General features: G+C 50.9%; 1 protein-coding gene across 1 annotated transcript; it reads right to left on the reverse strand.

Moving 5' to 3' along the window:
• Positions 1-312: 312 nt before the first annotated feature.
• Positions 313-6,062, reverse strand: SPC24 (SPC24 component of NDC80 kinetochore complex). The gene is made up of 5 exons (XM_032396148.1): positions 5,767-6,062; positions 1,777-1,921; positions 1,503-1,607; positions 1,298-1,374; positions 313-506 (listed from the first exon to the last, which is right to left on the reverse strand). Exons 1-5 carry the CDS (start codon positions 5,924-5,926, stop codon positions 400-402), a joined length of 594 nt encoding a protein of 197 aa, XP_032252039.1. The 5' UTR covers positions 5,927-6,062; the 3' UTR covers positions 313-399.
• Between the last annotated feature and the right edge of the window lie 4,714 nt (positions 6,063-10,776).

Here is a 10,776-nt window from a genome sequence, read left to right on the forward strand (position 1 = left end):
TAGAGGACTGCATCCCGCCTCACGTGTGGCAACGGGACTGCCAGGGCTCCAGCCTGCACCTCCAAATTCCAGTTCTGGGCACACAGTGGCACTCAAGGATATGCCCCGAGTCAATACACAAATCACAAATGACAAAGACGCAGGACATGTCCTCATACGCTACAGCGTCGTTCCTACAGTGTGGCCATGACGTGAAGCCGCAGGTCTAGCCGCAAGGGCAGTTCTCCGAGGTTACCTAGCCAAGGCCAGGCCAGCCCTGAGGCTGAAGGTCAAAAGGAATCCAGTAACAAACCGCACTTGTGTGTAAACATTTAATGTTCAGCTCATCTCACCACTGAGGCACCGACCACCCACCACGCTGCTTTGTGCTGTGGACGGACGTGTCCCCGAGGCCCCCGGCTACCAGTCCGTGTCCACCAGGCTCCAGAGATAGTCGCTGATGAACTTCTTGGAGAGCTGGGTGCTGTCCAGGTGGATGGGCTGGGCGACGCTGGGGCCGTGATGGACTGAGGGCACAGATGTAAGGAAGCCTGACACACACGGTGCCCCCCCAACCCCGGGACCCCAGGAGCAAAGGATACTGCCTCTGAAAAAATTGTATGATGATATTTAGAGACTAAACGAGATTTCTGTGAACAAAATTTAAATTCTGATAATGTACTATCTTTTTAAAAAATTGTGGTGAAATACATGTAAAATATACCACTTTAACCAGTTTTTAAGGGTAGAGCTCAGTGGCATTAAGTACATGCACGGGGTTGTGCAACCACCCTCGCCATCAGTCTCCAGAACTTTCCATCTTCCCGAACTGGAACATGGACTCCCCTCCCCCTCCCCCCAGCCCCTGCCATCTACTTCCTGTCTCTGTGGCTTTGACTCCTCTAGGGACCCCTCCTGTCCGTGGAATGAGACAGCAGTTCACTTTTTGTGTCTGGCTGATTTCACCTACCATGTCCTCCAGGTACATCCATGTTCTAGCATGTGCCAGAACGCCCTCCCTTTCTAAGGCGGAATATTACTTTAAGGCATGGATACGCCACAGCGTGCTCACCCAGCAGTTTGCCGAGACATCACTGGGTTGCTCCCACCTTTCGGCCGTTGGGACCAACGCAGTCATGAACACAGGTGTACAAATATCCGTTCGATCCCTGCTTTCCATTTGTTTGTGTTTATGCCCAGAAGCGGGACTGCGGGGTCGTCTGGGGACTCGGGGGACCTGCCGGACTGCTGTCCACAGCGGCTCAGCACCTCACATCGCCGCCGGCGCACCAGGCTCCACTTTCTCCACAAAGGATACTGCCTTTGACCATCCCCGGCTCACTCTCGTAGTCCCACTCAATTTTACTAATTCGATGATAAAGTTGAGCCACATACCTGAACGAGAACACAAAAAACAAGATGAAGAGAGAGAAAAGAAAGTCACTCCCGCAGAGACTCCAACTCAGCTGCGGGACCGCGCCCGACACCTGCCACGCCACCCCACGCGCGCTGGAGGGACCTACACGGCCGAGGGGATGGTGACAGTCGTGTCTTCGTCAACTTCCCTCTCCTGTCTCTCCAGACTGGCCTCGATCTCCTTGAGCTCCTCCAGCTCTTGGGTGAGCTGAGTAAAGCAGGCAGTTAAGGTCACCTCGCTCTGGAGGGGGGCTGCCCGCGTGAACCCCAGCTGCAGGGGGGCCCAGGGCCCCCGGCTCCAAGCCCAGTGCCTAGCGTCCAGGAGCTGGCGTCTCCGGGGTGAGCCCGAGGCCCCGCCGCCGCACACACACGGAAGGATATAGGAGGCTGGCCTTCAGACGGGTGTCCTCCTCGCCGGCCTTCCGAAGCTCGGCTTTGAGCTGCTGCAACTCGACACCCCCCTGGTGCGCCCGCTCCTTCGCATCAAGAAGGCTCTGGGCCACTTCTTCCTCCATGGCCAGAACCTCTGGGGGGGTGGGGTGGAGAGGAGAGAAGGTGGAAGCCCTTCAAAGCAGTTTCTCCAGGGTCTGCCCTTGCCCCAGAAGAGCCCGAGGACAAAGGGGGGGGGTTCATGCACCTGAGGTCTCGGCCACTCCTCACTTCCCTGTCTACGGCTCCCCAACCTGCGATCCTATTTCCAAAAGCCCACCACTCAGTTCCACCCGGACCTTGCAAAAGTGCTTCCATTTCACCAAAACACATTTGAATCCGCCAAAAAAAACGAACGAATGAATGAATAAAAAAATCAATCAACCAACCAACCAACCAATCAATCAATCCAGTCCTTCTTTGCACACCTAGTCTTAACTTACAATGTCACGGTCAACCTTGTTGCCCAAGCAAGAAGCTTGGCCCTCACTTCCCACATCCCATTAGTGATCCAGGCCTGGCCAGTCCCCTCCTCCTGGCCAGCGGCAATCCCCTCACAGGTCCCTCCAGGACCACCCAAACAGCCTCCCCCTCGCTCCCTGCTTGCCAGTCCCTTCTGCTCTCTGCCTCCAGTGTGGCTGTCTTAGAGACCAAATGTGAAGTCACTCCCCGGCTCAAAGACCACCCATGGCTGCCTAGTGTCTCCACGATAAGGTCCAGGTCCCTCTGAGCACCTTCAACTTCCCCGACAGCCTTTCTCCCTGCTTTTCAGCCCACCATGTACTCTTCCCTCTGCTCTGGCCACAAAAACACCTCATCATTCTTCAAACAAGCCCCATTTTTCACAGGCCTGGGCCTCCACCTGCCTGTCCTCTGTGGGATGCCACTGTGCTCCTGCCCATTGCGTACTCCTGGACTCAGCCTTCAAGACCTCCTGGGCAGTGCACAACTCGGGCAGCCGGACACTCTCCTCTCCCTCCTAGGGCACGGCCATGCTTCCATGACAGCCCCTCCAGCACTGAATGATTCACTCCTCCTCCTTCTTCCTCCAATCAGGCATTGCATCTTACATTCACCATAGATCGCCAGCACCTACTCAGAATAAACATGCTTTGAACAAAACCCTGAAAGATCAAAAACACCCTAACAAGGTTACCATGTTTCTTCCCAGAGAGCTGGAGAAACCCGCCAACTCAGAGAAGACACAGATGGAAATGTTTCCCAAAGGGCTGGCGTTTAAGTGTTTACAAACTTACATTAAGTTAATTTTTCATCAAAATAGTACATGTATATGGCTGTGAAAACTTAAACACACACAGGAGCACCCCCCTCCTCAAGCCTCTCCAACCCTCTGAAGCAGCCACTTTCAACTCATCACTGTTTTCTTTGGCATTGACCTTCACATTTCTAAATAATTTGCTTATGCTGCTATTTCTTGATTTGTCTGTTTTAAACAGTGCCTGCTGATTTCCTGTTAGGATAGCTGAGGGACTGGCTCTCTTCTGCAGCCTTCCTGCCCCTTCTCCCCTCACCCTCCCCACAGACAACCGAGTCACCTTGGATTCTTCCCTGGGAGTGCCCTCCTCCCTCACAAGCCTCTGAGGGAGGTGGCTTAACCCCTGCCCCCATGGAGAGGTGAAGGACAGAAGCCCCAAGATGTTCAGTGACTTGTCCACAGGCACTTAGCTCTGAGGCCTGGATCTGAACTGGATCCCAGATTACCAGCTCCCTGGTACACTGACTCTTGTCTCGCCAGCCCCAACTCCATCCGTTCTGCTAAAACCCAGGCAGTCTGGGTGATGCCATCTGCTCCCCAAACCATCAATGGAGGGGGAGCGAATGCAGTGGGTAGGAGAGAGAAGAGAGAAAAAAGAGAGAGGAGGAGGAGAGAAGGGGAAGACTGACTGGGGCATGCACCACACTTAGAACAACCTCCAAACACCTCCTGGGGGGCTCACTGCCGGCAGGGTCTGGCTGTGGCTGACCTCACCTGCACCACTTTCTCCGGGGTCTCCAAGTTCACTCTCACCTCAGGACCTTCGCATTTGCAGTCACCTCTGCCAGGAACATGCTTCCCCCAAGCCATCCCCTGCCTACCTCCTAGGTCATTTCAGTCTCAACCCAAACAGTATCTCCGCATAAAACGTAACTGTAAAAAGGCATTAAAAAAAAAAAAAAACCCTGGGGGCGCCTGGGTGGCTCAGTCGTTAAGCGTCTGCCTTCGGCTCAGGTCATGATCTCAGGGTCCTGGGATGGAGCCCCGCATCGGGCTCCCTGCTCTGCGGGAAGCCTGCTTCTCTCACTCCCACTCCCCTGCTTGTGTTCCTGCTCTCGCTCTCTCTCTCTGTCAAATGAATAAATAAAAACTTTAAAAAAACAAACAAACAAACCCTGGCACTGAAACCACTGTGGAAAACTGGATGACAGTTTCTCAAAAAGTTAAATATCAAATTACCACGTGATCTAGCAATTCCATTTGTGGGAAAATACAAAAAAAGATTTGAAAGCAGGGACCCAAAGAGATATTTGCATACCCATGTTCATGGCAGCATTATTCACAATAGCCGGGGGGCTGGAAGCTACCAACTGTCCATCAGTGGATGAACGGACAAACAAAATGAGGTATGTCCATACACTGCAATATTATTCAGCCCTAAAAAGAAAGGAAATTCTGACACGTTACAACGTGGATGAATCTTCAAAACATTCTGCTAAGCGAAATTAGGCAGACAGAAAATATAAAAAATAATAATAAAAAGAAAATAAGCCAGACACAAAATTCCAGGATTCCACTTTATATGAGGTCCCTAGAATAGTCAAATTCATAGAGACAGGAAGTAGAATGGTGGGTGCCAGGGGCTGGAAGGAAGGGAAATGAGGAGAGTCAGCGTTTAATTAGTACAGTTTCAGTTGGGGATAATGAAAATGTTCTGGAGACGGACGGTGGGGATGGCTGCACACTGATGTGAATGTGCTTATTGCCACTGAACTGGACACTTAAAAATGGCTAAGTGCTATCAGTGGTCCCATTTCATAGATGAGGACACTGAGGCTTGAGAGGGCAGCCACTGGACTGGGGCCGCAGGGCTCATGAGTTACCTGAAATCCAGGTCGCAGGCTGGGCGAGCCCCTCTCACCTGTGGGAGAGGCTTGATCTAGCCCTCTCTGTAGCATATTAAGATATTTATTAGCAAAGCTTTTTCCCCTTAGCTTTAAGAGTCTTACATTTGAAGGTGTCTTCGATTCCACGTAAATGGTATTATCTATCCACTGTCCTCTCCATGTAAAGCAGGGGGCATCTTACCAGCACCGATTTATTTAATCCTCACCATAGCCCTGGCTCCCTCCCAAGCCTCCTTGGGTTTCTGCTAAAACATCATCTTTTCAGAAGGCTTTTGCTGACTTGCCCCAAAACATCACCACTCCCTCCTATACAACCCAGTTTTTCTCCTTAGCCCGTCACCTCCTGACTTACCATTTTCCTTGTTTATCCTCTGACCTCCCCCCCGCTAGCATTAACTACCCTCTATCGGTCTGTTTTGTTCTCTGCTTCTAACCCAGGGCTGGCACTCTACCTGGCACACGGCAGGTGCTCAATAAAATAGCTGAACAACCTCAATAAGTGGGGATGCTGGGATTAAAACCCAGAGCTTTGACTCCTGAGCCCCACTTCGGACCGAGTCCCCCAGCTCCTGCTCACGGAACGCTCAAAATTGGGCCAGACCCTGCGAGCTCCTATATTCACCCACTAACTCTCTGGGAAGTGGCTGCCATCCTGAAGCCCATTTCACGGGCGGGGAAACTGAGGCTCAGAGGAGGCAGTGTCTACGGGAGAATAGGGCAGGGATGGGGGCGCCCAGGAGGGAGGGTTTTGAGGCGGACCTTCTGCCCCCTGCCATCACGCGGACCCGGGTCCCGGCCGCTCCCGGCCCCAGCCCTGACCTCGCAGCCGTTGCTCGGCGCTGTCTTGCGTCTCCAGCAGCCGCTCCACCACCTGTTCGTGGCGTCCCAGCAGCCGCCGTTGCTGCGCCTCCGCGCGGTTGGCGCCCAGCAGGCTCACCAGCCCCTGGCTCACTTCTTCCATGTCTCGGAAGGCAGCCATGACTACGCCAGGACCATTCCCGCGCAGGTTTAACTGCCCGCAGGGCCCGCCCCCTTCCCGAAGAGGCCCGTTTCCATTGGCTTCATCTTCCGTCAGTCATCAGGGAATGGGCGGGAGGTAGCTTCAGGTCTGGCCTAGTGCGCCTGCGCCAGCTCGTCAGTCTCCGGCAATGACCAATCGGCGCAGGGAGGGAGGTGTGTGTGTGCCTGCGGGAGTCCTGCATGATGCGCCTGCGCAGGCTGGAAAGCGTCTGGCAGATCCTGAAGCTGTTTGTGTCCTTGGCAGTAGGCAGCCTGCTGCATCCAGGGCGGGGTTCTAGGGGCGAAGCCTTGGACTGCATCTCGTGGAGCTGACCTTATATAGAGTGTGCGTGGGGTCCTCACAATCAACGTAATAAGTACATAAATTCCATAAGAGGCTGCATAGCAAAATAGAGTCCGCAACCAGATTTATGGGGTTCGAATCCCACGTACTAGCTTTGTTACCCTGGGCAAATGACTTCACCTCCCTGTAACCTCCCTTTCCTCCTCAGTAAAATGGGGGTCATAATAGTACCTACTTAGGGGTTGGCGTGAGGATTAAGTGAGGACGGTGCTGGGTATTCAGTGAGCACAATATTAAAGCGTTAAATAAAACCTACATAGAACACTAACAGGTCGGGCACCCAGCCTCACTGGCACCAAACACCATGCTGTGTGAAGGGTTATAGTAGAGAAAAGAAAAGCTGCCCATTTACGTGACAAATTTCTCAAACTGAGGTAAGGAAATCAATTCAGCCTGTCACAAGCAGCATTTTCTACAAAATACAGTGGGGAAAAAATCAGTGCATTGTGTACAGAACGTTAAGTATTGTTTTGGGAAACTCCAAAATCTGCATTTGTGTATTGGGTGTGACAGATTATATTTTCAAAAAATGGCTACGGAAATAGTTCCAACCTTGACACTCCCTATCAAGAGGCAGACTCATTCTCCTTTTGAACTTCAGCAGGACTCCGCAACAAATAAAATGTAGCAGAAAGGGTACTATGAATTACAAGCCTCGAGCCTTCGGTCAGAAACTAGGATGCAGCTTCCGCCTGGTGCTAGCTTGTGCCCTCTCTTGCTCTCTTGCCCTCTCTCAGTTTTGGGATACTTTTTCTCAGAGCCCAGCTGCCATGTTGTGAGGAACCCAAGGTGATGATATAAAGAGTCTCCCAGATGAGGTCGCAGCAGAAGTGAGTGAGTGAGTGACTGAGCCTGGAAATGATTTCAGCCCCCAGCCTTGGAGGCATCTCAGCTGACACCAAGAGGAGCAGAGATGAGCTGTCCCCACCAAACTGCTGAAACTGTAGATCTCTGAGCAAGATCAATGCCATTCTTCAAAGGCAGTAAATTTGGGAATAATTTGTTGTGCAACCGTGACACCTGGACTGCTGGGTCACAGGTGTAATTTCCATCTTACTGTAGGTCACACAAAAAACACGGAAGGCCACTGCTTTAGTGGCAAGACCTCACAATAAGCAAGGAAACAAACGAACAAGATCATTTTAGCGAGGAAACTGTGCTTTGAAGGCACTCCAGCAGGGTCTGGGATAGCGTCAACGGAGTTGGGGGCAGGGAAGGAAGTGACTTTAGGCTATGTGGCCAGGGACAGGGACGGACTCCCTGAGCAGGGGACATATGAACCATGAACCGGGATCTGAGTGATAAAAAGATGTTGGGAAACCAGTGCCAGGCAGAATAAAGAGCCTGTGCAAAGGACAACGAAGTGGGGAAATTTTTAGTTTGTTTAAGGAATACTGAGGAGGTCCAAGTGGCTGGAGAGGAGGAGGGAGAGGGTTTCCAGGGGTCCTGAAACTTTATTCCGGTGTAACAGGAAGCATTGGAAGGCACTGAGTAGAGGAGAGCTATGGAGTGGACTGGCTTGCAGATCTTGCAGAGTCTAGAGAATTTTGGGGCTGGGCTGGATATGCAGAATGAGGAAAAGGAAGAAGTTGCTTCCTGGGTGTTTGACCCAAACACCTGGATGGGTGGTGGTGCTTGTGGCCAAGAGGGAGAGGAACAGGCATGGAGATAAGTATGGAGGGCCCCCTCAGGGCCCCATGAAGTGAAAGGTTTAGGGAAGTTCTTAGTAGCTGGGGCATGGCCACATGGAACTATCGAGAAGGTGGTTGCTTGGCTGTGAGTCCGTAGAGACGCTTAGGCTGGGAATAAAAGTCAGTTGTCCAGATGCACCTGAGACCAGATGCCACCACCCTGGAAGAGAATAAGGAGGAGGAGGCCCAAGGACCAAGCACTGAGACCCTCTGACTGTAGAAATTGTGGAAAAGAGGAGAAGCCGGCAGAACATAGAAGGCAAGCCAGGGAGGAAGGAGAGAAGCTACCACAGAGAAGTCAGGAAATGTGATTTTGATTGATCATCAGGACTCTGACAGGTCCCCGACCCCACGCCTGGGGCCACCTTCTTCCTCAGAGCTTACTTTATTTTTTTTTTTTAGGTTTTATTTATTTAAGTCATCTCTACACCCAATGTGGGGCTTGAACTCATGACCCTAAGATCAGCAGTCGCATGCTCCTCCGAGTGAGGCAGCCAGGCACCCCCAGAGCTTACTTTCATTTCTTTTTTTTAAAGATTTTGTTTATTTATTTGACAGAGAGAGAGACAGTGAGAGAGGGAACACAAGCATGAGGAGTGGGAGAGGGGAGGGCAGGGCGGGGAGCCTGACGTGGGGCTCGATCCCAGGACCCTGAGATCATGACCTGAGCCAAAGGCAGATGCTTAACGACTGAGCCACCCAGGCGCCCCCAGAGCTTACTTTCAAGAGACAGTTTTTGTGACGACCCCAAGGGCTGTTTTTATATTTTTACAGTGGTCATGGAGATGGGAACACCCTTAGGACTGATAGATGGATTTAGTCTTATCCAGGTCACAGATCCCTTTGAAATCTGATCAAAGCAGTGACACGGGCTCTTTCTTGAAAAATGCATGCCACATCCATACAGGTTTGGATTTTGTGCATATTTGGGGTTTAGGACCCCAAAAGGCCATCCCCAGATTTTTAAGTTAATGAAGCTCTCCAGCCTTGTCTCCTCGGGTAGCTAGCGTTCTTGCTGAAACATCAGTGTGTGGGTGTGGAGTTAGGTCCCCGGAGACAGCACTCAGGGCGAGCAACACTCATCTCCTGTTGGCTGAGCATTTATGCTGATTGCTGTGTCACCCTCAGCTGTGTGACCTTGTGGCAGGGGCTCACATTCTCTGTGTCTAAAGGTGGTGGATTACTTAACAATGCAGAGTGAAATAATGAGGAGATAAGAAGTCAGGGGTTCAGTTTCTGGTTCTGCAGATTACCTGTGACCTTGGCAAGCTCGGAACCTTTCTAAACCATGGGCTAATGATAGCTCTCTCTTATCAGCTGGGGTGGGCTGGTCATGAGATAAGCCATTTGGGATTGCACAACCATAGCCGGATAGATATAAATGCTCCTGTCAAAAAAGGTCACTCACCTCCCTTCCAAAAAACAAAGCAAGAGCCACCTCACAACCATTAGGATGGGGACTATTAAAAAAATAATAATTTTATTTTTTTAATGTAAAATTAAAAAAGCGGGGGGCTGGGGGGTGGAGAAATTGGAACCCTTGTACATTGTGGGTAGGGATGTAAAATGGCACAGCCGCTGTGGTAAATCAGTATGGCGGTTGCTCACAAAATTAAAAATGGAATAATCCAGCACTTTCACTTCTAGGTATATAGCCCCAAAATTGAAAGCGAGGATTTGGAGATATTTCTAGACCCGACATGATTTACAATAGCCAAAAAGGTGGAAGCAACACAAGTGTCCACTGATGGATGGTTGAACAAAATGTGGTGTATCCATATGAAAGGATGTTATTCGGTCTTAAAAATTCTGACAGATGCGATGTGGATGAACCTTGAGGACATCGTGCTAACTGAAGTAAGCCGGTCACAAAAAGACAACCACTGCATGATTGTACTTATTTGAAGTCCCTCCAGTAGTTAAATCCATAGAGGCAAAAAGTGGACCAACAGTAGCCAGGTGGGGTGGGGGCGGGGGCGGTGAGAGTCAGTGTTTAATGGGCAGTTTCAGTTTGGGAAGAGGAAAGAGATGGATGGTGGGGATGGTTACACAACAGTGTGAATATGCTTCATGCCACTGAACTGGACATGTAAAAATGGCTTCGATGGGGGGCACCTGGGTGGCTCAGTCGGTTAAGCGTATGCCTTCAGCTCAAGTCATGATCTCAGGGTCCTGGGATCGAGCCCCACATCTGGCTTCCAGCTTGGCGGGGAGCCTGCTTCTCCCTCTCACTCTGACCTCCCCCTGCTTGTGCTCTCTCTCTCTCAAATGGATAAATAAAATCTTAAAAAAAAAATGGCTTCAATGGGGGGCGTGCCTGGCTGTCTCAGTCTATGGAGCATGCGACTCTTGACCTCAGGGTTGTGAGTTCGAGCCCCACATTGGGAGTAGGGGTTACTTAAAAAAATAGGGGCACCTGGGTGGCTCAGTCGTTAGGCGTCTGCCTTCGGCTCAGGTCATGATCTCAGGGTCCTGGGATTGAGCCCCGCATTGGGCTCCCTGCTCAGCAGGGAGCCTGCTTCTCCCTCTCCCACTCCCCCTGCTTCTGTTCCCTCTCTCACTGTCTCTTTCTCTGTCAAATAAATAAAAAAAATAAAAAAATAAAATCTTTAAAAAATGGCTTACATGGTAAGTGTCATGAATATTTTACCACAACTAAAAATAAAAATACACGTATTAGAAAAAAGCAAAGCAAGAAACTGGGTGGTGCTGGGGAACGGGGTCTTAAGCATGAGCTGAACAAGTCAACAAAGACGACAAAATGGTCCTTGGCAA

This window comes from Phoca vitulina, unplaced genomic scaffold (genome assembly GCF_004348235.1).
Source record: "Phoca vitulina isolate PV1807 unplaced genomic scaffold, GSC_HSeal_1.0 scaffold89, whole genome shotgun sequence".
In the NCBI taxonomy this organism is placed as follows: domain Eukaryota; kingdom Metazoa; phylum Chordata; class Mammalia; order Carnivora; family Phocidae; genus Phoca; species Phoca vitulina.